This window comes from Cetorhinus maximus, chromosome 3 (assembly GCF_964194155.1).
Source record: "Cetorhinus maximus chromosome 3, sCetMax3.hap1.1, whole genome shotgun sequence".
Lineage (NCBI taxonomy): Eukaryota > Metazoa > Chordata > Chondrichthyes > Lamniformes > Cetorhinidae > Cetorhinus > Cetorhinus maximus.
The window spans coordinates 204,171,206-204,197,186 of NC_135881.1; the positions used below are offsets into that span (position 1 = coordinate 204,171,206).

The following is a 25,981-nucleotide window of genomic DNA, read 5'->3' on the forward strand; positions in this document are numbered from 1 at the left end:
GGACCGTTTCCCGCACTCAGTTTGCATAGGCAGCCCCGAGCTGGTGAACTGCAGCAAGATGTCGATTAAAGACACAGGAGCAGGGGTGGGCCATTCGGCCCCTCGAGCCTGCTCTGCCATTCGATAAGGTCGTGGCTGATCTATTTTAGCTCCACCTTCCAGCCACATCACCATATCCCTTGATTCTCTTAGCGTCAAAAAATCTATTCCCCCTCTTGCCTCCCGTAATATTCAACAACTAAGCATCCACAGCTCTCTGCAGGAGAGAATTCCAGGCATTCCCAGCCCTCTGGGTGAAGAAAATTCTCCCCATCTTGGTCTGAAATGGCCCAATCCCTTATCCTGAGGCGATGTGCCCATGTTCCAGGCTCTCCAGTCAGGGGGAAACAACCTCTGAGCATCTACCCTGTCAAGCCCTTTAAGAATTTTATATATTTCAATGAGATCACCTCATGCTGTTGAGGTTGATACATTAGCCTGGACAGAGTCGGGATAAATGAATGGGTCATTTTCAGGTTGGCAAACAGTAACTAGTGGATTGTCACAGGAATCGGTGCTGGGGACTCAGTTATTTACAATCTATACTAATGACTTGGCTGAAGGGACAGGCTGTATTGCAGCCAAGTTTACCGATGACGCAAAGATAAGGTAGGGAAACAAGAGGACACAAAGGAATATAGATAGGTTAAGTGAGTGGCCTAAAATTTGGCAGTTGGAATATAGTGTGGGAAAATGTGAGGTTGTCCAATTTGCCAGGAAGAATGGAAAAGCAGAATATTATTCAGATGGAGAGAGGCTGCAGAATGCTGCAGTACCGAGGGGTCTGGGTGTCCTTGTGCATGAATCAGGAAAGGTCTGCATGCAGGTACAGCAAGTGATTAGGAAGGCAAATGGAATGTTGGCCGTTGTTGCAAGGGGAATGAAGTATAAAAGTAAGGTAGCCTTGCTACAATTGTACAGGACATTGGTGAGACCGCACCTAAAGTATTGTGTACAGTTCTGGTCTCCTAACTGATAGAGGGAAACATTTGCATTGGAGGCAGTTCAGAAAAGGTTCGCTGGACTGATTTCTGGGATGAAGGGGTTACACTAGGAGGAAAGGTTGAGCAGGTTGTGCCAATACTCATTGGAGTTTAGAATAATGAGAGGCCATCCTATTGAAACGTATACGATTCCGAGGGGCTTGACAGGATGGATACTAATGCTAAGTGGATCCAAGCCGATTGGTGAAGCAGAAACCAAGACACACAGCTTTCCTTTGTTCAGAGAGCTTATTGCCTTTGTTCAGTCTTACAACACTTCCCCCACACACCCAGTGTCCTAGCTGTGCCCTCTTTATATGGTCCTTTAATTACCACTAAAATAAACTAATTAACAAAACAACTAATGAGCAAATTAACAGCCCCTTAAAGGGGCATGTCCCCTATTGATATGTGCTCAAAGTACTTAATTGAACCATTGCTCCTCACCTGTGTTTCTTAACAATATCACAATATGATTAACAGCTGTGTGGGTGTTTCCCCTTTTGAAACAATCTAGAACTAGGAGGCACATTTCAGAACAAGGTGTATTGCATTTCAGATGGCGATGAGGAGAAATTTATCCTCTGAGGGTCATTAGTCAGTGGAATTCTCTTCCCCAGAGAGCAGTGGAGGCTGGGTCATTGAATATATTCAAGGCTGAGTTAGACAGATTTTTGACCTACAAAGGAGTCGAGGGTTATGGAGCACAGGTAGGAAAGTGGAGTTAAGGCCACAGTCAGATCAGCCACGATCTTCTTGAATGGTGGAGCAGGATCTGATGGGCTGAATGGTCTACTCCTGCCTCTATTTCTCATGGTCTTATTATGTTTGTGTCTCATTCTTCTGAACTCCAGGGAATATAGGCCCATTCTACTCAGCTGAGACCACTAAAGGATGTAATAGCTCATCAACTTCATGGCAGTGTGGCCTGGTCTTCAGGACACTCCATGCCTGTTCCCAGCAGGAATGTGTAGATGTTCTGCCCACCTGTTCCACACTGGGCTTAAAACCTGTGGTCAGGCCACGACAGATTAAATGGTATTAGTACCAGATCCAATTCTGGTTTCTTTTTTTTAAAAAATGTCAAATATCCTACACTTTTACCATTTTATATTTTAGTCCCATCACATCACCTGACCCTCTGGAATCTCTTGTTTAGCGCATGAATTTCCATTGCAGTATCTGGGAGGAGTTTCTGAGCTGAGGAGTGTGGCCTGAGCCATATTGACAATGCAGAATCGGAAAGACAAGATCAGCGAAACATCTCGGGTTAATGACCACCCTCACAGATGTTAACTCAGCTCCCAGACACACGCGCACACTCTTCTGCACAGTAACCCTTCGAATGACTTATCCAGCCTTATCGACAAAACAACAAAGAGAAAAATCGATTCTAATTAGACTGAAAATGTAATAAAAGGTTTCAGCGTTAATTGGAATTCGTTTTTTAACTGTTTAATTTTTGAAAGGGACCATAACGACTAAGTTTTACTGTACTCTTGTGCAGAGATTCTTGACTCAAATCCTGCTTCAAAAGTAGCAACCTATATTTTCATGTCCTTGTACTCTACTGTTTGTCATGTTGATGAGAATCATTGCCTGGACAGTGGCTCTATCTCCCCGTGTCCTGGAGATGATAAATAATTTGCAAAGATACTTATGCTGATTTTTATTACTGAATAAGCTTTGCATATATATTGCATTTTGAATTTCTACTTCAAGTACCTCTGCACCTCATTCCAAACTCAGAACATAATCATACAGTTCTGAATGATTACCGAGACATGCTGTCGCTGTCCGATTAAATTCTGCCATTTGGGGAAATGTTTACATGCTGGCTGATGTGCTGTTCATTTCTCTCTCCTCAGCTTACGAAACGGTCTCGCCAGTCGCTGTGTTTTCCCCAAGGCAAGGAGCAATTGGAAATTCAGTTTCCTTTCACAGTGCTGTCCCTCTCATGTCCCCATCAGAGAGACACTGTAATGAACTTCACCCTAATGTGCTGCAGTGATCTTCAGAGCAGTGTTTAAGACTCATTACTTTGTAAATAGCCAAATTAACATGCCGCTCTCAGTGGGGACAGCGGCCGCGGTTCTGTGGAGCGTTTGATTTATGTTGTCCATTTAGAGAGGGTTGAGGCTTCAATCAAACAGATAGAGGTTCCTGAACAGTAATGAACGTGCAAAGCATAACCTCAGTGCATTGTCTTGTTTTAATTGTGTGTGTGTGTGGACTGCTGCTGCTTTTCTTCGAAGACTATTTTGAACAACCAAGGCTTTGAAGATTTGGAAAAATAGCTAGTCTGTGGATAATAACCAACTCATTTTTGGCGTGTCACAGGGTGATTGATGAAAGTTGACGCTGGTCCAGAAAACGCATCTGTTGCTTCCCTGGAATGTGAACAACTTTCCAGTGTATCAACCGCTGTGAATGAAACAGCGTGCATGTTGCCTTATGCACATCTTTTATTCATTCCTGGGATGTGAGCGTCGCTGGCTGGGCCAGCATTTATTGCCCATCTCTAATTGCCTTTGAGAAGGTGGTGGTGAGCTGCCTTCTTGAACCGCTGCAGTCCCTGTGGTGTAGGTACACCCACAGCGCCGTTAGGGAGGGAGTCCACGATTTTGACCCAGCGACAGTGAAGGAATGGTGATATATTTCCAAGTCAGGATGGTGAGTGGCTTGGAGGGGAAGTTCCAGGTGGTGGTGTTCCCATGTGTCTGCTGCCCTTGTCCTTCTAGGTAGTAGTGATTGTGGGTTAGGAAGGTGCTATCAAAGGAGCCTCGGTGAATTCCTGCAGTGCATCTTGTAGATGGTACACACTGCTGCCACTGTGCGTTGGTGGTGGAGCGAGTGGATGTTGAAGGTGGTGGATGGGGTGCCAATCAAGCGAGGCTGCTTTGTTCCTGGATGTTGTTGAGTTTCTTGTGTGTTGTGGGAGCTGCACTCATCCAGGCAAGTGGGGAGTATTCCATCACACTCTTGACTTGTGCCTTGTAGATGGTGGACAGGCTTTGGGGAGTCAGGAGGTGAGTTCTCTCCGCAGAATTCCCAGCCTCTGACCTGCTCTTGTAGCCACAGTATTTATACAGCTAAACCAGTTTACTTCAATTTCTGGTCAATGACAACCCCCAGGATGTTGATAGTGGGGGATTCGCTGATGGTAATGCCATTGAATGTCAAGAGGAGATGGTTAGATTCTCTCTTTTTGGAGATTGTAATTGCCTTGTGCTTGTTCAGCCTGAATGTTACTTGCAACTTATCAGCCCTGGCCTGAACGTTGTCCAGGTCTCGCTGCATAAAAACAAAGACTGCTTCAATATGGGTGGTTGTGAATGGTGCTGGACATTGTGCAACATCAGGAATGTTGTACCGCTTATAGCCAGCTTGTGAAGAATGAAACTGGTGCCAATCTTCACTCAAGTCTAAATTTCTTCAGAGTGAAATGTTATAAGTACATACCTCCTAACCCAACCACCTCACAGTATCAATAATTTCCCTTTATATGTGCTCGAGTAACAACCCAGTCAATGCCCTCTACCTGCATATGGTTAACCACAATTGATATATAATTTACAATGAAAACCTGTCCACATTCTGGATCTTCTGGTGAACTTAACCTGAGGAAATATTAAAGTGTGTGGAGATTTTGGAGCCAATTTTAACTATCCCTGTCTGTTTTAAATGGGCCATTTTGTGCCCTGAGAGAGCCTAGTGCCCCAGCCACTGCCATCTTGGGTAGGGTCCTCCGAAAGGTGGGGGATGTTGGAGCACCCCACTTTTTCAGGTAGGAGGCCATGTTCAATATGCGACAATGGGGTTGAAAATAAGTGAAGCATGTAGTGCAGTAAGGTCTGGCTGTTCATGTCAGCTATCACTCAGTTTGTAGCACTCTTGCCTCTAAATCACAGAATTCCAGTTTCGAGTCCCCTCCAGGGCTTGAGCACAAAAGTCAAGACTGATACTCGGGGCAGCACTGAGGGAGTGCTGCACTGTCAGGGGTGCTGCCTTTCAGGTGGGATGTGAACCTGTTATAAATATTTGGCGAACCAAATCCGTTCTGTGTGATTATGAGACAAGTAAAAAGCTACATTTTTGCCTTTTGTATCAGCTACAGGAATCGAATACAGACCGGCCTCTCATTGCCACCTCTCCTGTCCTAAAGAAACTGACTGATTTTGAAGAAACAATTGGAGTGAATTTTATTCACATACGTCTCCTGGCTCGAGCCTTCACTTTGCGAACTGTTGGATTTAATCATCTAACTCTGTGAGTTGAGTGAATTCTGTTCAGTCTCCACATTAGCTACGTGTATTTTTAGTAATGTCCCTTAGTTCAGTTTATGCTTCTTTATTTTAATCATGTGTTTTTGTTTTGAGTGTGAACAAAGTACTTTCCAGTGAGATTGGTCGAGACTCAGCTTACTGCCAAAAATTAACCCTCAGCATTCCTGTTCTTCATTTAAACACCCTTCATACACTTGCCTGGTTCTGGAAACTTACGCACGCACCCACCCACCCACCCACCCACACACCCACGAATGCACAGACATGCGCACATAGATGCATAGACAGGCATAGTTGCACACACAGACGCAGACGTGCATACACACGCGCACGCAGTTCTGATGCTATAAAGAAGCAATGACTTGTCTGGTCCCTGACTCCTCATTCAGAAAAAGCTACACCAGTTAATTTGCCCTAATCCTAAATAGATTACATCTTATTTTCCTTCTCTCACTGTCTATTCACGGGTCTCTCTGCAAGAGCAGGAAGAATAGGTTAAAATTCCAAGGGGAGGACCCACCATCCGTGGTTAACTAAAAAAGTTAAAGACAGTATCAAACTTAAAGAAAAAGTGTATAATTATGCAAAGGTGGGTGACAGGCCAGAAGATTAGTCAGACTATAAAGAACAGTAAAGAATGACAAAAAGATTACTAAGGAGAGAAACATTAGAGGACCAGAGAAAGCGAGCTAGAAATATAAAGGCGGATAGTAAGAGTTTCTCTAGGTACTTAAATAATAAAAGAGTTAACAAAGTGAGCGTTGGTCCCATAGAAAGTGAGTCTGGGGAATTAATATTGGAAAATAAAGAGATGGCAGCTGAACTGAGCAGGTATTTTGCATTGGTCCTCACTATAGAGGATACAAGTAACTTCCCAGAAATAGCTGTAAGTCAGGAAATGGAAGGGAGGGAGAAATTCAGAAAAATGACTATCCCCAAGGAAGTGGAACTTAGCAAATTGTTGGAGCTGAGGGCTGACAAGTCCCCGGGTCCTGATGGACTTCATCCTAGGGCCTTGAAAGAAGTGGCTAGTGAAATAGTCGGTAGGTCAGTTTTAGTTTTCCAAAATTCCCTGGATTTGGGAAAGGTGCCATTAGATTGGAAAGTAGCAAATGTAACTCCTTCATTCAAAAAGGGAAGGAGACAGAAAGCAGGAAACTACAGGCCAGTTAGCTTAACAACTGTCATAGGGAAAATGTTGGAAGCTATTATTAAAGACTTTATAGCAGAGCACTTGGAAAGATTCAAGGTAATCAGGCAGAGTCAACATGGTTTTGTGAAAGGGAAATCAAGTTTAACCAGTTTATTGGAGATCTTTGAAGTAGTAACACGTGCTGTGGATAAAGGGGAACCAGTGGATGTACTGCACTTAAATTTCCAGAAGGTATTTGATAAGGTGCCACGTCAAAGATTATTATGGAAAATAAAAGTTCATGGTATAGGGGGTAACATATTGGCATGGATAGAAGATTGGCTAGCTAATAGGAAACAGAGGGTAGCCATAAATGGGTCTTTTTCAGGTTGGCAGGATGTAACGAGTGGTGTACCACAGGGATCAGTGCTGGGGCCTCAACTTTTTACATTTTATATGAATGACTTGGATGAAGGGACAGAAGGTATGGTTGCTAAATTTGCTGATGATACAAAGATAGATAGGGAAGTAAGTTGTGAAGAGGATGTAAGGAGGCTATAAGGGGACATAGATAGGTTAAGCGAGTGGGCAAAGATCTGGTAAATGGAATATAATTTGGGAAAATGTGAAATTGTCCATTTTGGCTGGAAGAATGTAAAAAAAAAGCATATTATCTGAATGATGAGAGATTGCAGAGCTCTGAGATGCAGAGGGACCTGGGCGTCCTAGTGCATGAATCACAAAAAGCTAGGTTGCAGGCACAGTAATTAATTAGGAAAGCTAATAGAACGTTATCATTTATTGTGAGAGGAATTGAATATAAAAGTAGAGCGGTTATGTTTCAGTTGTACAGGACTGTGGTGAGACCACATCTGGAGTACTGTGTACAGTATTGGTCGTCTTATTTAAGGAAGGATGTAAATGCATTAGAAGCAGTTCAGAGGAGGTTTACTAAAGTAATACCGGGAATGGGTGTGTTGTCTTATGAGGAAAGGTTGGACAGGTTAGGCTTGTATCCGCTGGAGTTTAGAAGAGTAGGAGGTGACTTGATTGAAACTTATAAGATCGTGAGGGGTCTTGACAGGCTGAATGTGGAGAGCATGTTTCCTGTTGTGGGAGAATCTAGTGGGGGTCACTGTTTAAAAATACAGGGTCACCCATTTAAGACAAAGATGAGAAGAAACTTTTTCTGTCAGAGGGTCGTGAATCTTGGGAACTCTCTTCTTCAAAAGGCAGCGGAAGGAAAGTCTTTGAATATTTTCAAGGCAGAGGCGGATAGATTCTTGATAAACAAGGGGGTGAAGGGTTATTGGGGGTAGGTGGGAGGTTACAGTCAGATCAGCCATGATCTTATTGAATGGCGGAGCAGGCTTGAAGGGCCGAGTGGCCTAATCCTGCTCCTAACTCGTACGTTCATATGTTAAATTAGAATGGCCTTATTGATTTCACAATGCATTCAACTTCCAAACAAATACCTTTTACATCTTCATACTCCGCCTGAGAAACCTGGATGTTGGCAACAAACAGTATTGCTTGATGTGACACAGCAACTGAACCAATGTTGCTCTTATCGGAAATCACCGATTTTAAAAAGAAAAAACAAAAGTTTTGCAGAGCTGGGGAAAGAACAGGGGAGTGGGACAAATTGGATAGCCCGACCACAGAGCCAGCATGGGCATGATGGACCGAATGGCCTCCTGTGCTGTGACATTCTGTGACATCGACTCAAATTAACTCAGTCGTTCTTTCCGTGGATGTTCTCCATTGTCTCATTGTTCACCTGGATGAGAGCACGATCGGTCTAGAGATGGATTGGGAAATATTCAGCATTTAGAGTTTTAGTCAGCTGACCCTGTTCACCTCCTAGAGTAATCCAGTTCCTGTAGACGGAGGCCACTCCAGATATTGGATGGACACTTCTTGTGCATGAAGGAGTGGGTGTGTGTGAGGTTACAAGGCCTAGGCCTGTAGAGAGATCCCATGTTTAACATAAATGTCACAAGCCCTAGGTCTGTTCTCTCTGATCCCATGTAGGTTATTAGCCCTAGGTTACTGTAAGAAAAGACAAGAAATTGCTGGAAATACTCAGTCGGTATCAGTAGCATCCACGGAGAGAGAAGCAGAGTTAATGTTTCAGGTCAATACTCTTCCATCAGCACTGGGAAAAGTTTGAAATGTAACAGGTTTTAAGCAAATACAGAGACCGGGAAAGGGGGAGGTGGGAGAAAACAAAAGCGAAAGTCTATGACAGGGTGGAGGGCAGGATAGATTAAATTAAATTAAAAGGGATGATGGTGCAAGACAAAAGGAGACGGTAAGGGACCGGTGAAGAACCTAAAATAGGTCTCGAGGGCTTGAAAATGGCAAAATCAAGACCATTACCAATAGTTGCTGTCCAAAAAAAATGCAAGCAGTGGACATGACCTGAAATTGTTGAGCTCAATGTTGAGTCCAGAAGGCTGTGTAAGTGCCAAATCGAAAAAATTGGGTGCTGTTCCTCGAACTCCGATTGAGCTTCATCAGAACAGTGTAGGACTGAGGACCCTGAGGTCACAGTGGAAGTGAGGTGGAGAATTTAAATGACAGGTGCCTGGAAGCTCGGGGTTGTGCTTGTGGACTGAACGGAGATGTTCCACGAAATGGTCTTCCAACCGAGGTTCGAATTTCCCAATCCGGAGCAGGCGGCATTGTGAGCAGCGAATACCGTGTGCAAAACTGAGTGAAGTGCGTGTGAATCACTGATCCACCCACAAGGAGTGTTTACAGCCCTTGGGTTGCTGTCATAGGAAACAGCCTTGAAAATCTTAATCGCTATTCGTTTCCCTTGTTTTAAAAAAAATCCCCCCCACAGAAAACAGAAATATGGATGGATGAATGAGTGCGTTCTGTACTGTTATCACCTAGTGAGGAAAAAGAAACAAGGGGACTGTTTAAATGTCATTCTCCTGTTCAACAACTTTATTCTTTGCACACGCCCAACTCTTCATTAAGTTAGGCTTCAGCTGGAGTATTGCGTCCAGTTCTGGGCTCCGCACTTTAGAAAGGAGGTGAAGGCCTGGGTGTTAATCATGTTGCAGTGGAGCGCATGGTGCGGTGGAGCGCATGGTGCGGTGGAGCGCATGGTGCGGTGGAGCGCATGGTGCGGTGGAGCGCATGGTGCGGTGAAGCGCATGGTGCGGTGGAGCGCATGGTGTGGTGGAGCGCATGGTGCGGTGGAGCGCATGGTGCAGTGGAGCGCATGGTGCGGTGGAGCGCATGGTGCAGTGAAGCGCATGGTGCAGTGAAGTGCGAGGCCTCGGTGTTAATCATGCTGCAGTGGAGCGCATGCTTTAAGTTTGTAATTGAGAGCGGCTGACACCAATTGGGTAAAGATTAGGGAATTTTGGCAAGTGTGTAAAAAACCAGTTCACAGGGGGCAGAATTTTGAGGTCAGCGGGTGCAGCAGGAGGGCCTGGGTGCGGTCAGGAAACGGCCCACCACCCACGATCACCCCCCGACCGCGATTTCACACTGGCTGGCTGGTTAACAGTGAAAGACGCGCTGAAAGACTGAGTGTTGCCGGAGTGGGGGCGGGAGGAGGAGGGCGAGCGCTGATGTCAGTGTGGGGCGCAGTGGGGGGGAGCAGTGAGAGCTTCCTGAAGGTGGAGAGCTGCCTCAGGGAGCTGAAGAATTTTAAATTATCAAATAAAGATTTTAAAATGTAGAGAAACATGTCCACACATCGGACTCACTCACCTAAACATATAGATTGTAAAAATTCTGCCCACACGTTTTTATTAATTTTTTAAAAATTTAATATTGGAAACCTCACCCAAGGGCGGGATGAGGTTTCCTCAAAAACCCAATGGCCGATTAACCCGCCCGCCAAATCGTAACGTTTGCTTGGACAGCAAAAAATCCAGGTTAATTAACACATTAATGAACTTAATAGGCCTCTTAATTGTCAGCGGGTGCGCTGTCAACTCTCCCGTGTGCAACCTGCTGACCGAAATATCGCACGAGTGCGCGATGACGTGGGGACGCTCGCCAAGGTCATCGCACATTGTTTGACGCTCGGGCGTGTCGGACACACGCCCGCCCACGTGCCGAGCAAAATAATTCTGCCCACTGGGTGTAAGGGAGGAACAAGTGAGCCTGTGCCTTTACTTTGTCATCTTGTGAATAAACCTGGATCAAGGAGAAGACTGGCTTCAGATTCATCCTTCCCTCAATGTGTGAACAGTGATTTAAACATTGTGTAGAGGAGATTTACCAAAAAGGTGCCAGCGTTAAGGGACTTCAGTTAACGTAGAGAGATTGGAGAAGCTGGGATTGTTCATCTTCAGGCAGAGCAGATTAAAATGAGATTTGCTAGAAGGGTTCAAAATCATGAATGGTTTGGACAGAATAAATAAGGAGAAGCTGTCTGGCTTGGCAGAAGGGTCGGTAACCAGAGGAGACAGATTTCGGTGATTGGTGTAAGAACTAGAGGTGACGTGAGCAAATCCTTCTATTTTTACACGGTGAGTTTGACACCTGTCATTGAATTTCTGGGCCAGAGTATTGCATTGGCCGATCCTGACCCAGGCACAGCCATGTTTCAGTCGTGTCTGGGTTTCACCATCAGCTCTCGTCCCCCGGTGCTGTTTGGGGAAAGTTGCCCGTGTCCAAACTGCCCTGCAAGATAAAGAGGCGACCTCCTCAGCAAGGGGGAGGCCCACACAATATTGGGGGAAGCAATCACCTTTGGCCAACTCTTGCACCGTTCATGGCGAAACATCAAACTGACTCTTAGGATCATGGCGCTGGTTAATGAGGCCTGTGTCCTCCGTGCCTTGCTGTACAGCTGTGAAACATGGGCAACTTAAAGCTTATCAAGAAAGGAAGCTCAGCCATTTTCATCACAGGGGAAGGAGTGGCTGAATGAAGGTCCCCAGCCTTGGAAAGCTGGGATGCATTTATTGTTTAAAGAAAAAAAATCCCAAAAATGCAACCTTTGCGAGCAGATTTCAGTCTGCTACACCCGTGGCAATTGTAGATTTTGTGACCGTTTACTAAGCAGATGCAGAAGAAAATTCTTTCCCTTCGTTGGCCCTCCCGTCCCTCAGCTATGATTTGAACTGTGCATTCAGACCTTGGCCACTGCAGCCTTGTCAGTAACCCTCAGTCCAGAAGCATCAAGCAGTAACTAAATGCAAGAGCTGCTCTATGCATATTTATTTGGGGGAAAAAAAAAAATCGATTTAGTTCGTGGTTTGGATCCATCAGAAAGTATATTTTCCATATTTTAGTAATTCTATTGAAATGGGAATAAATCATTCTGAGCTCCTGCACATAACACAGATGTTTGTTTATTCTGCTGTCAACGAGCCTTAATAGTATCAAAATGAATTCCGAAAGTGGCTGATCTCTGTACGTGGCAAAGGTTAGGTATTGTACTGAGCACATTACTGGAAGTTTCTGTGGGAATTACGATTTGATGGATTGAAAATGCTGAATTGAAAAAAAAAGAGCCCATCTACTTGTTTGAAGAGCTTGAGTTAGATTGCTAGCTTTGGCTCACATCCAGCGTCAGTAACTTTCTCTAGGTCTCAGCCAAGGTGACAGGTTGCAGCTGCCTCATTAGAGAAAGGTATCTGGTTTTCCCGAAAAGCACACCTCACACCAGACAGTGCAGACTAGTTTTGTCCAACATGTGTGCAGCGAAATGGTCCGTCAACCCACTCGATGGTGGAAAGATTGGGGGGGCGGTTGGGGTGAGTCTGAAAGTTGCTTTTGAAAGAAGAGGGCGGGTGGTGGGGGTGAGACTTTTTGGGGTTGAAAAGCAGGTTCACGGTGACCAAGGGAACGAGGTAGATCTCCAATGGAAAACTGGCAGTGTCTTTACCTTTCAAAACCCAAAAGTAGCTTGTAGTGTGGGATGTGAAACACTGGTAACATCTATTCTGGCCCCGAACAGGGACCCTATCATAGTCTTACATGGCCTTACCCGACAAGTACAAGTTGTGTTGAAAGGTTCTGCACTGGAATTTGTGCGTTCAGTTTCTTTTGTTTGTGGCCTGTGTTTTGTATTATTGAATTGATGCTCTCATGCATATGTCTTACACGACAGAAGAACCAATATTGAGCCATACCTTAGATCAGATTGCTGAAAAAGAGACATGTCGAAGCTTTTTGTCTTGCACTGATCAGGATCAGTGTCAAGAATACCAATATAAGGGGGAAAACAACAATTTATACTGTATAAGAAGATAGTGCTGGTTGGCTGGCAAGTGGACTCTGATTGGTAGAGGCGTTGCCATGGAGAGCGCACCAGTGATGGTGACAGACAGCTAACTGCCGAGCATTGTTTGAAATTTAAACCTGGCAGCTTCACCCTGATTGGCCAAGGCATTGCCCTGAGGAATGAGTCAGCAAATGGTGGTCACTTGTTCAGCTGAAACAGGCGCAATGTGTGTACATGTTCTTTCTGCCTGCAAAGAACAGGGTCCCGTGTATTAATATATGTAGTTCTTTGCAGAATCTGATGGGTGTATAAGGAAAGTGGGGACAATACATTTGATTTGAGGTATAAGGAATTGTGTTTGTTTTATTTTTATCATCTTTAACGTAACTGACTAATTATATTTGTGTGGTAAAGTTCTTTTGTTTAAACCATGAACCTTCCGGCACTGGGTTTTCGGAGTCTGAAAAAAATAAAATAAAAAACGTTCCTGGTCTCTACTGAGGTCGTAACATTAATCTCTGCACTTGCCTGTTCTCTCCACTTGCGAGGAGTGTTAGGTTAAATTGGTTCTTTACAGAACAAGGCCGTACAGTACAAAGCTGTGCTCCATGTACTGGTATAATCGAGGATGTCGAGAACAGCCTTCCAATAGTTGTGAAGGTTTTGCCCAACAAGCAGTTTTGATCTTGGCTGTGAAGAGCTTGGTTCTCTTGTAATTACACGGACCCAACATAATATGAGTGCTTTTCAATTTAATTTGTCGTTTGCTTGGCACACATTGATTTTTTTAACAAAATTGATCTCTTTTGCAGGGGTCACAATCAAAGGATGGAATTTCTTGGTGATTCTATAATGCAGCTGGTAGCCACTGAGTATTTATTCATACACTTCCCTGACCATCACGAAGGCCATTTAACGGTGAGACACGCGCAGCTCATTGCCTGTTAAATAAATATTTAAGAGCTGAGCAAGGACATTTTTTTAATAGGCTCACGAAAATAGACTTAATTTTTATTAATTAGAGATGATATCGCATTGAAATGATTTGTAAGTATTCTTCAGTAATGTTTTTTTCTGTATTTGTTCATGGGGCGTTGGCATTGCTGGCAAGGTCAGCATATGTTGCCCACTCCCTAACTGCCCTTAATAGAGCGGTAAGCTGCCTTCTTGAACTGCTACAGTCCATCAACTTTTCTGTAACGGTTTGGGACAACTGAGTGTCTTGCTAGGCCATTTCCAAGGGCAGTTAAGAATCAACCACATTGCTGTGGGTCTGGAGTCACATGTAGGCCAGACCAGGTAAGGATGGCAAATTTCCTCCCCTAAAGGACATTAGTGAACCAGATGGGTTTTTATGACCATCAATGTTAGTTTCATGATCAACGTTACTGAGACTACCTTTCAATTTCAGATTTATTAATTAATTACTGTGATGGGATTTGAACCCATGTCCCCAGGGCATTAGCCTTGGCCTCTGAATCACTAATCCAGTAATCACAGTACCACCGAGTCCCTAATAAGAGCCATATTTTACAAGAACCAAAGTACTGCTGGTGCTGGAAATCTGAAATAAGAATAGAGAATCCTGGAGATACTCCAAGACCCCAGACTCCTCTGCCTGGCTGAACTTGTTCTCACATTGAACAAGAGCTCCTTTAGCTCCATTCATTTTCTCTAAATAAAAGGTGTTGCTGTGAGAACTTACGCTATGCCTACCCTTTCACGGGACGAGTGGAACTGTGTCTCACCCTCTCCACAGATGCTGCCTGTCCTGCTGAGTATTTCCAGAATTTTCTGTTTATTTCATTTTTAAGAAAATCTTACATAGAGTCATCACGGCACCGAAGGAGCCCATTCAGCCCATCGGGCTTATGCTAGCTCCCTGTAGAGCAATCCAGTCAGTCCCATTTCCCTACATAGCCCTGCAAAATTTGTTCCCCTCAGGTACCCAGAATGATGTATTGTGCTTGGAAAGTTATCATTTACACCACTTGGGACTGCAGCGGTTCAAGAAGGCAGCTCACCACCACCTTCTCAAGGGAAAATAGGGGTGGGCAATAAATGCTGCCCTAGCCAGTGGCATTCACACCCTGTGGGCAAGTAAAGGAGAATAATTGCACAGAATGGAAGTAACGGTGGGAGAGGAGGACTGATAACCATGTTCTGCTGTGATTTGTTTTCCTTGCAGCTGTTGCGAAGTTCCCTGGTCAATAACCGCACTCAGGCCAAAGTGGCAGAAGAACTGGGCATGCAGGACTTTGCGATCACGAATGACAAAACCAAAAGACCTGTCACACTGCGCACTAAGACACTCGCTGACCTTTTAGAATGTGAGTGCATTGCTCCCTTTGGTGTCAAATGTGTCAAATAATGTGAACATCGCATTCTGATGCTGTAAAACCATTTTTTTAATTAACTTATTCCGCGGCAAAGTTTCTTTCTCATTTATTTCACACGCCTTTTAACCATGGATGAGGTTTCCTCAAAAACCCAAAGGCCGCCTGGCCGATTTGCCCAGCCGCCAACTGCAAGGTTGGACGGGCAGCGAAAAATCCAGGTTCATTAATACATTAATGGCCTTAATAGGCCCCTTCATTGTCGGTGGGCGCGCTCCCGACTCTCACCCGCGCCTGCTGACCGAAATATCACGCGATGACATCGGGGACACTCGCCCAACATCATCGCGCGCTATTTTATGCTTGGGCATGTCAGGCAGGCACCCGCACGCCAAGCGAAAAATCCTGCCCACGGAGTTACAAGCACAGTGAAAAGTTACTTAACTGTCGCCCTCCTGTCAACATGAGATGTGAAAACTATTGCCATTGCTGTTGTCAATGAGGCATTGTTCAGTATGGGCATCAACATGGCAGACTGCACTTGAGCAGTGACATTATCTTAAAGACACGGTATCCTCAAACTCACCTGCTTCGGCCAAACTTCCTTTGAACAGATCTGTGTAATTTTTTTAAATTAAATGCCATGCACCGAACGGGTAAGATCAAATTTAATATGTGCTCCAGAGAATAAATGTTAAAAGTGCATCACTGTTGAAGTGCATGTTTTTATTTTATTTAGCATTCATAGCTGCACTTTATATCGACCAGGATTTGGACTATGTCCGCACCTTCATGAATGTATGTTTCTTCCCACGATTAAAGGTCAGTGCATGTAACCTCACTTTAGTATAAAATTCTTAGCAAATTGCCTCCCCTTTGGTTACCATCAGCGACCCGGGTGCAAGTTTCACTCTGAATTGCTCTAGAAGTATTTTTTTAAATTCAAATTTCTGCTAAACTTATTTGCATATCGCCAAATATAAAATCTTTCATGAACCAGTGCAGTGGAGCAACATATTTGAGTGCAACTTTTTTTTTCCAAATAGTTATATTATTACTCCTTGATGTGTTTAAGGGTGGCAACTTGATGCAGTTTGATTAATACAACTGAAAGTGGTTGCATCACCAAAAAGAAAAACATGGTTAATCATAGCGTCGCGGACACCTCTCGTAGGTAACCTGGTTTTGCATAACTGAAATAAAAACAGAAAATGCTGGAAAAACTCAGCAGCTCTGACAGCATCTGTGGAGAGAGAAACAGAATTAACGTATGACAATTAACTCTGTTTCTCTCCCCACAGACACTGCCAGACCCGCTGAGATTTTCCAGCATTTTCAATTTTTATTTCCGATTTCCAGCATCCGCAGTATTGTGCTTTTACCTGAAAATGAGTTTAAAAATACAGAACCCTTTACCAGTTACACTGGTGTGATCAATTTCTGAGTAAATTAAACATTTAAAATCTTTGAACAGGTGCCCATAAGTATTGTAGCACCTAACAAAAAAATAGTTTAATTCCAATAGCCCCCTTGAAGACCCAAAACTGATGCAGTTAACAGACCCTCGCGGTGGTGATTAAGTTGACCTGAGGGTGTGGCCAGTTTTGCGGGAGGAGGTCCCAGCTTCTCCCACAATCTTTTTAAACCAGCACAAAAGTTCACAGCGGCGACATCATTTACAATTCAAATTCCTCAACCTTTTCCGCTGGTTTGGCAGATTTCCGGCAAATTCTACTGAGAAACCCGACGCTGCGAACAGGAATTCCTACCCTTAAGCTCCGTGCATCGTGGTCCCTTTTCCAGCTGTAGGAATGTTTATTCCTCGGATAATACCGTGGAGCATTTTCAGGCCCATGCATATTTGAACAAAGCTATTATTAAATTAAATTAAATAAACTCATGCTTCTCTTGCCATTTGTAAACATAGGGATTTTGCTTTATTGAGTCTTTTAGTATTAACCGCTGATGCCTTCTGTCTGCTATACATCAGTGGACACTATTTTAAACGAAGAGAATACGGCCAGAGAGTTAAATGTCAGCCGTGGCTCAGTGAGTCACACTCCTCTGTCTCTGAGTCAGAAGGTTGTGGGTTCAAGTCCCACTCCAGGACTTAGAGTATGAACATCTGGGTTGACACTGCAGTGCAGTACTGGAGAGAACTGCGCTGTTAGGGGTGCTATCTTTCGGATGAGACGTTACATCAAGGTCTCAGGTGGGTGTAAAAGACACTATTTTGAAGAGGAACAGGAGAGTTCTCCCCGGTGTCCTGGCCAATATTTTTCCCTCAACCAATATCACAAAATGACAGGATATCTGCTGCTTATTGTGTGCGAATTGCTTGCTGCATTTCTTACATTACAACAATGACTATACTTTTAAAGCACTTCGTTGGCTGTCAAACAATTTGGGATGCCTTTAGACTGTTAAAGGTGCTATATAAGTGCAAGTTTCTTTTCTTCTTTAATTTTTTTCTAAATATAGCCGTACTTTATATTTTCCTGTAGTGTGCTTTGTGCCTACATCCCCAGACAGCAGTATATGACATTGTATAAAGTCAGTGGTAAACTGATTTGTAGGTACTACACTGCCTGTGTCTTCAGCAACTCAGTTGGAATACAAAAGCTGAAATGTTCAGTGCACAAAGGTTACAATAGACTGAAGTAATTAAATGTACCAAGTCCATAGTTAACTCAAATAACATGCACAGGCTTTAATTTTTAATGACCTCTCTTTTATGTTGGTGCAGGAGTTTATCCTGAACCAGGATTGGAATGACCCCAAATCTCAGCTGCAGCAGTGTTGCCTGACCCTTAGAACAGAGGGGAAAGAGCCAGACATCCCTTTGTACAAGTGAGTTTTATATGTGGTGTGAATGGAATTTTTTTGCTGTTGCAGGGTACTCCTGGTATATTTTCTGTGCACCAATTGTAGAACGTTGAAAATGTTACCATTCCTGTCCAGTCTAATATACTTTAATGGGTTCGAAAGGATCGTGTACCTGTATTTATATTCCGTTATTTGTAACTGGAGCTCTTTGTGCAGTCATGTAACTTTGACATTTTGGTGTGTAATATTAGGCTAAGGAGCCTCCGTGGGGCATATGTTCCTCTCACTGTCAGTTTTGCTGGGAAAAAAAGATGCAAGTGGAAAGTATTGTGATCACAGAATAGTTACAGCACAGAATGAGGCCATTCAGCCCATCGTGTCAGCGCCGGTTCTCCGAGTGAGCAATTCGCCTAGTGCCATTCCTTCCCCCACCCCCACCTCCGCCAACCTTCTCCCCGTCACCCTGCGCATTCTGATTCCCTCTTGAATGCCTCGATTGAATCTGCCTCCAGCACACTCTCTCTCAGGCAGCGCTTTCCAGATCCCAACCACTCGCTGCGTGAGAAAGTTTCTCCTCCTAATGCCAGTGGAAAGCACTCGTACACTATTGACCTGTATTTAATTCAGTTTTTGGAATCCCAATCCTCTAAAGGTGAATTAATAGTGAGAAATGCGGAAATGGGATGGATTGTTTTCCTACATTGAAGCCGCTCTGGGGTTATTCATGGGAAATCGATACTGTGTCAGCACAGCTGTAGAGCCTGACCAAATGTGAACGTTTTTACTCAGAGCTAAATTTGACATTGTACAGGTTAACAAAATAAAAGATTTTTACAGTACATGACTAGAGAACTGGCCCTGTCACAGGTTTTGAGTTTGACAGATGAATGGTTGTTGGCTGTGAAATTCTGAAGCATCTATTCCAGTGTCCCCTCCTGGCCAACCTCCTGTTTTCCACCCTCCACAGTCATCAGAAACTCTGCTGCCCTGGTCCTGACTCACATCAAGCCCTGATCGCCCATTAGTCCATGTTCATTGACCTGTATCGTCTTCTGGCCTGGCCAACGCATCGATTTTAAAAACTCACCCGCGCCCTCGTTGCTACCTACCCTGGTAACCTCCAGCGCCACAACCTTCTCGGGTTTACACCTCCTCACACTTGGCTTCTTGTGCATCCCTGTTTATTTTAATCCCTCCACCAATGGCAGCTGTGTCTTCAGCTGCAAAGTCCCTAAACTCTGGAATTACCTCACTGACCCCTCCGCCTCTCTATAACCTCCCCACCTCAAAACCCACCTCTGATAAAGTTTCTGGTCATCTGCCTAACATCTTCTGATGTGGCTTTGTGTCAAATTTTGTTTAATAACGCTCATGTGAAGAGACTTTTATGATATCAAAGGCGCCATGTGAATGCAAGTTGGTGTTGAAGTCCACCGATTGTTATTTTTTATTCTTCAATGGGATGTGAATGTCTCTGGCCAGGTGAGCATTTGTTGCCCATGTCCAATTGCCCTTGATATGGCAATCTGGTAGATTCACGGTTTGCCATTATTGAGACTACCTTTTTATTCCAGACTTATTTAATTAATTGAATTTAAATTCCCCCAGCTGCCATCGTGAGATTTGAACTCTATGATCTGGATCATTAGTCCAAGTCTCTGGATTACTAACCCAATTATGTAAGCACAGTATTACCACCCCCTTTAAAATTCTTTGAGGTTACATTCGTGTGCAACAGGACTTAATTACAGGAGAAATCGTATTCCCTTCTGCTTATGGTGAAAGGAAAACCCGAGTTTTCCCAATGCTGTGGGAAGTGAAGACATCAACAGTTATTTTAGAACAATCGCACTGTTAGGCAGAAGCGAAGATTTTACGTGAATGCAACTTGTTGACTGTGTTTCCGACTGGAACTATTGAGATTGTGCCTTCTTTCCTATCAGGATCCTTCAGACAGTGGGACCATCCCATGCCAGGACGTACACAGTGGCCGTGTATTTCAAAGGAGAAAGGATTGGCTGCGGTACAGGTCCAAGGTAGGATTGTATTTCTGAACATTGCAGCATTACCTTGAGAGCCATTTGTGCGATTGTTCCTGGCGCGCTGTGTGACCCGGCAAACCGAAAAGGGAGCACAAAAACAAAGAACTACTGCGGATGCTGGAAATCCGAAACAAAAACAGAATTACCTGGAAAAACTCAGCAGGTCTGGCAGCGTCGGTGGAGAAGAAAAGAGTCGACGTTTCGGGTGTTCTGCTGAAGGGTCGTGTGGACCCGAAACGTCGACTCTTTTCTTCTCCACCGATGCTGCCAGACCTGCTGAGTTTTTCCAGGTAATTCTGTTTTTGTTTTCGAAAAGGGAGCACCACCTGTTATATTCAAAGAAGCCAAAACCACGGTGATTGTTGTAGCTTTACCTAGGATGGAGAAAAGCACAGTTGCAGTACATACGTATGAATATATATGTACAGACGCATTAGGAGCAGGGGTAGACCTCTCGACCCCTCGAGCCTGCTCCGCCATTCAATAAGATCGTGGCTGATCCGATTGTAACCTCAACCCTGCATTCCTGCTTACCCCCGATAACCTTTCACCCCCCTTGCTTATCAAGAATCTATCTACCTCTGCCTTAAAGATATTCGAAGACTCTGCTTCCACTGCCTTTCGAGGAAGAGAGTTCCAAAGACCCTCTGAGAGAAAAAAAAATCCTCATCTCTGTCTTAAATGAGCGACCCTTTATTTTTAAACAGTGAGCCCTGGGTCTAGATTCTCTCAGTAACAGATTTGGCATTGAACCTGCGTTAAAATCTTCAAAGAGCGTTTCACACGTACGAGCTGGTTTTTTTTGTGCATGTGTCGCATTGATGTCGAATGGTTTTTGTGAATTGTGTGTTGCAATTATTCGGAATGATTTCTGCCAAATGAAATTTAGCCAGGAATTACCAGACCCCCTCAAGGAAGTCGTCTGGCACAGCCGCAACTTTATACAGGTGATTGGGTTTAACAAGCTTAGCTGTCAAATTTCAAAGTTCCCAAGTGGATAGCTGGATTTGATGGGAATGTTGTAAACTTCATTTTCACCTTCTTTACTGTGGTGGCATTGATTCCTCCCCCCCTGTTCCTTGTAAACATTAATTTTCCTGACAGGAATCTACTCTGCTGGCCCCACTTTGCCCTGCGCAGGTAGTCATAATAAAACAGCATCCATAAAAATTAGTCTGACGTTAAGAATATTAAACTGAGCCTCACTGAGAAAGGAGACGCGCTGCCGAAGTTTTTTTTTTGCCTTGCACTCATTGGGACAAATGCAAAAATGCCAAATTTCAAAGGGGCATTAGAAAACTTGGGCCAGGATTTTCCAGTTGTTGGGCGGGAGTGGGGGGGGGAGGCAATCGCACAGCTGACCTCCGCCCACAATCGGGCTCCGCACCGTGACAAATCAGGGCCTGCCCTGCGTGGACCGCGAGCGGTAGCGCTGAGCTCTACTGGTGCGGGCGAGGGGAGGAGGGAGAGCCAGGCCTGGCATGAGCGCGGAAGAGTACTTCAAATCTCCCTGAGGCACAGAGCTTCCTCAGGGAGATTTAATTGCTTTTTGGGGAAAAAAAAGATTAAGTACAATAAAAATTCAATGAAACATGTCCCCTCATGTGATTGTGTCACATCACATGAGATGGGACATGTTTTTATTTTCAAAATAAGAGTTTTTATTTCATCGGCGTTAGCTTTAGGAAATCCCATCCTGCTCTTGGTTGAGGTTTCCTAAAAAAAATGTAAAGGCCGCTTAGCCTTTTTGCCTGCCCGCCAACCGTAAGGTTGGACAGGCAGCGTAAAATTCAGGTTGATTACCTAGTTAACGTCCTTAATAATTATCAGCGGGTGCGCAGCCCACTCTGGCGCACGCCCGCCGAACGAAATATCGCCCCAGTTCGCGATGACGTAGGGCCGCACACCCGACATCATTGCGTGTCACTTTACGTTCTGGCGTGTCGAGTGCGCGCCCAGACGCCGAATGTAAAATTCTGCCCTTGCTGAACAATCCCAAGTATGCTAACAACCAATTCAAGATCATCAGCTGGGCTCACAATGTAACTCATTTTATGCTTTCTAGAAGCTACGTATATTCACATGCGGGGACCTGTCCTTTGCAGGCAGAAGGAATATGTCCAGGTATTGCGCCGTTTTTGGAATAAACAAAAGCATGGTGGACTCTAGTTCCCTGGTGCATTTGCCATGGCAACGCCTCGACCAATCAGAGCCAAATTGCCAACCAATCAGCACCCCTTTCCTCATGTAGTATAAATTGTTGCTTCCTTTGAAATTTGCCATTTTTGTATCTGCCCTGATCGAGTGCAAGATGAAAATCTTTGACAGTATGTCTCTTTTTTTCAGCAATACTCAAGTTCTGTACTACTAAGCGACTATTAATATTAAACTGCCCAGACAGCCTGACAAATATCCAATTTGTTTTATACCGATTTGAACAGTACAAAAAGTGCATTAGCTACATTGAACATCTTAAATGGAAACATTTGAATGTTTAATTACCCTTTATCATAACCCATTTGAAAGCTAATGACTGTAATCACCACTGTGGCAGGAATCATGCAGAGGTATTGTGCAGCAGTAGCATAAAATAATTAACCATTGTGGGTGTATGCAATTTCTTGTGTGATTTAACCTTTTCTTTGACACAAATTATTTGATTCTCGGAGCATTGCTATGTTAAACAGCAGGATATTATCTTCCTTTATTTGCGGAGCCCGGAGAGGAGATTTCTCTCCTAAATTCACCGTCACGAATGTGGTCAGACTTTGAATGTACTCTGGAAGGACACATTGATTCTGACAGCACAGGGCCAGGAGAATGCTTGTTATTTAACCTGAGAATGCCAGACACACTCAGCAGGTCAGGTGGCATCGGTGGAGAGAGGAACCGAGTTAACAGTTCAGGTTAATGACCTTTCCTCATTAACTGGAACAAGTGAGAGAAATCTCAGGTTTTAAGCATGTAGGAAGAGAAGCAGGGAAAGGGGGTGGGAGGGGAGGAAAGAACGATAGGGAAGGTTTGTGATAGGGTATAAGGCCGGAGAGATTAAATAGCAAAGGACATGATGGTGCAAGGCAGAAGGAGATGGCAATGAGACGAGTAAAGGAACAAAAGATGGGTCCAGGGAAGGTGTAAATGAAAAAGACAGAAGCATCACCAAAGGTAGCCATCTGGGAAAAAAAAATGATGGCAGAGAGGTTATGATACGAAATTGTTGAACCGAAGGCTGTAAAATACCTTATCAAAAGATTGAGGTGTTGCCCCTCAGGCTTACGTGTGGGCTTCACTAGAACACTGCAGAAAGCCGAGGACAGAGTGGGAGTACTGTGAAGAATTAAAACCACAGGCAACTGGAAGCTCGTGGTCAATGCTGGCGGACAGAGCGGAGGTGTTCAGCAAAAGCGGTCACTCAATCCGTGCTTGGCCTCCCCAGTGGGCAGTGAATACTGTACGCTAAATTGAAAAAAAGTACAAGTGAATTGTAAATTCTCTTGGAAGGAGTGTTAGGGGGGTCCCTGAGCTGTGAGAAGGGAGCAGGTATATCAGGTTTCAAGCCTCCGCAGTAATCTGATTTTGTACAATAAATTTAAGTTTGCCATAGCTCCTCATACAGGGTGCCTCTTGCTTTTAAATAAAAAAAAAAGCCAGAATTTATTTTGCTAGTTTGTGCAACCTTCCCATAATTTCTGTGACATTTTATTCAATACAAGGAAATTGATGAAGTATTATTGCAGATACCTCTTCCTGCAGAACCATTGCCAGAAAACGTTAATAACAGAATTTGAATTATAGTAATAATTCATTTTGCTAATACTCCCAGCCGCAGAGGTTCAGCAACCCACAGTAAAATTAGCTGCAATACTGTAAGATTTCGCTCAAAGGGTAAATTAATGGTGAGGGGAATTGCAGAGGAGGTAGAGCTAACTGAGAGATTAGTTTGTGGTCTCCGCTCCTTCCCTGTGGGAGCTGTGATTGAAATGTAGTACAAGGAAAAGCAATAAAGGTTGTCTCTTAATGGTAGGTGCTCATTTTCATAGGTGAATTAAGATCTGGTAGTTTAGCTTATTCCGTGAAGAACATAATTAAAGAGCTCAAAATCTTTTGAGTTTGCTGCCATGCCAGTTCCTGATTATAATCACTGCCTGCCTCAGGGAAGGGAAAATGAGTCTGCATTATTTTTTGGTTTAATAGACTACATACTAACATTGTAAGAGGGGGAGAATGAGTGGATCACAGAACCCCCGCAAACTCTTCTTAATTCTACGTTTATATTTCCACCTACAAGGGGCAGCATTTCAAGTGGTAGTTTTTGGCTGATGGAGGTGGGGTGGGTGACTAAAGTTTGTTGCTAATATGGTGTACAGACCGCACTGAATGGAGCAGAAATTGAGGTCCGCCCGCACTCGGGGTTTCCTGGCGCAGTATTGACTGTCCATTCTCTGCACTGTACCGTAACTCTGCTCCAGTCATAATCCCACTGAAACAGCCTGCCTGCATCTCACCAGAGTGTTGTACAGCATGCAAATTAAAAGGGAAAATGTTGGAAATACTCCACAGGCCATGCAGCGTCTGTGGAGAGACAAACAGAGTTGACGTCAAGGTCTGTGACCTTCTGTGAAGGTCCGGATGAAAGATCACAGACCCGAAGCGTTCATCCTGTTTCTGTCTCCACAGATGCTGCCTGACCTGGTGAGTATTTCCAGCATTTTCTGTATTTATTTCAGATCTCCAGCATCTGCAGTATTTTGCTTTATTACAGAATCTTGGTATTGAGTTAAACTTTCTTATGTTTCGGGCAGTTCTGAGTCGATGAGCATGAGAGAGTTAGTGTCTGCTGTTACCATCCTGTTAGGGACCATGAACATGCAAAGAGAAATCTGAACACCTCGTTTTAACCCAATAGAACTGTACCACAAGATTTCACGTTTTTAAACAAAAACAAACTTTACTGAATATAAAAACACTTAAACAAAACAAGCAATATTAACTAAACAATATGGCTTATAACTGTATGCTACGCAGTCAGTTTTTTTTCTTACTTCCCCCAAGAATTCTCTTATACTCCCTGATACCTTAGATTTATTCGGCTCTGTTGGGACCACCCGTATGTATGCCTCTGGAAACTACTTTACTCCTCCTGAGTTCCAGCTATTCTCAGAGGTAAAGCTTTCATTTAATACTTCTTGACAGTCCCTTGTCACGTTTGCCTTCCCAATACTTCCAAGCTAACCTGTCGGTTGCTTTACTTTGCCGCAAGACTGCATGAGAATCACTGTAGACTTTTCCACATAGCTTCAAACTGGACAATCTTCCAGCTTCTTTTCCCTCATGAAATTCAAACTGAGATTAAGCCTCACCCGCAGTCCACGCAGTGATTGATGAAGTTAGTTTTTTGATCTGTTTGCAGTGCAGGCCTAACTGTCATTTGCTTTTGGCTATCTTCTCTCAGTGAGCTGCAAACTGCACACGTCAGATCCAGGCTGCAACTAAACTCACTCAGTAAACACCCGGGTAAATTGAAAACAGAGACTTTCCCTAAGTCCCACCCTTCTCCATGACAACGTGGCATTCTCTGGGATGTCCTCACATTCAGATTCATTATCCCTTATGTTACAATTTATTTTTTGATCTGATGAGGTAAATGGGCTTTATGACCCTTCAGCATTTACTGAATGCTTTTAAACTAATTTAGCCCTAACCCCCAAAACAAAAGCACCTCTCCGGCCTACCCCTACTGCGAAAATTGCAGATGCCACGTCTCCACCAAAAGGCCCAAAGATTGGTCACCCATGGTCTTCGTTTCTGTTGTATGATCTTACCTTTCTAACCGTTAACCTCTGAAGTCGACATGACCCCAACATTTTAAGTGTAATAGACTCCAAGCTTGTTTGAATCGCGTTCACCCCAGGATTGCTGATCAGCCTGTCAAGCAAGTACCTCATCTTCTCCGGTTAAAATTTTAACCCCTCAAACTAAAAGTTGCATCCTAAAACGCACGGGGCTGAATCTTGCCGATGTCAGGCGAGCTGGGCGGGAGCAGGCGGGCGCGGAGCCGATCGCCGCTCACCATTGGCCGCGTGCCGCCATTTTAGGCAGGCGGGCCCAGCTAAGGCCAGCCCTGCCTAATAC

The 25,981-nt window shown here is 44.1% G+C and overlaps 1 protein-coding gene across 1 annotated transcript in view; it reads left to right on the top strand.

Moving 5' to 3' along the window:
- The window catches only part of drosha (drosha ribonuclease III), a 155,364-nt gene that overhangs the window by 105,500 nt on the left and 23,883 nt on the right, over positions 1-25,981 (top strand). Inside the window, exons 25-30 of the mRNA XM_078539651.1 lie at positions 5,134-5,291; positions 13,458-13,563; positions 14,834-14,975; positions 15,721-15,803; positions 17,728-17,831; positions 19,751-19,843. Coding sequence (XP_078395777.1) covers positions 5,134-5,291; positions 13,458-13,563; positions 14,834-14,975; positions 15,721-15,803; positions 17,728-17,831; positions 19,751-19,843 — 686 coding nt within the window. The remainder of the gene's footprint in view (positions 1-5,133; positions 5,292-13,457; positions 13,564-14,833; positions 14,976-15,720; positions 15,804-17,727; positions 17,832-19,750; positions 19,844-25,981) is intronic.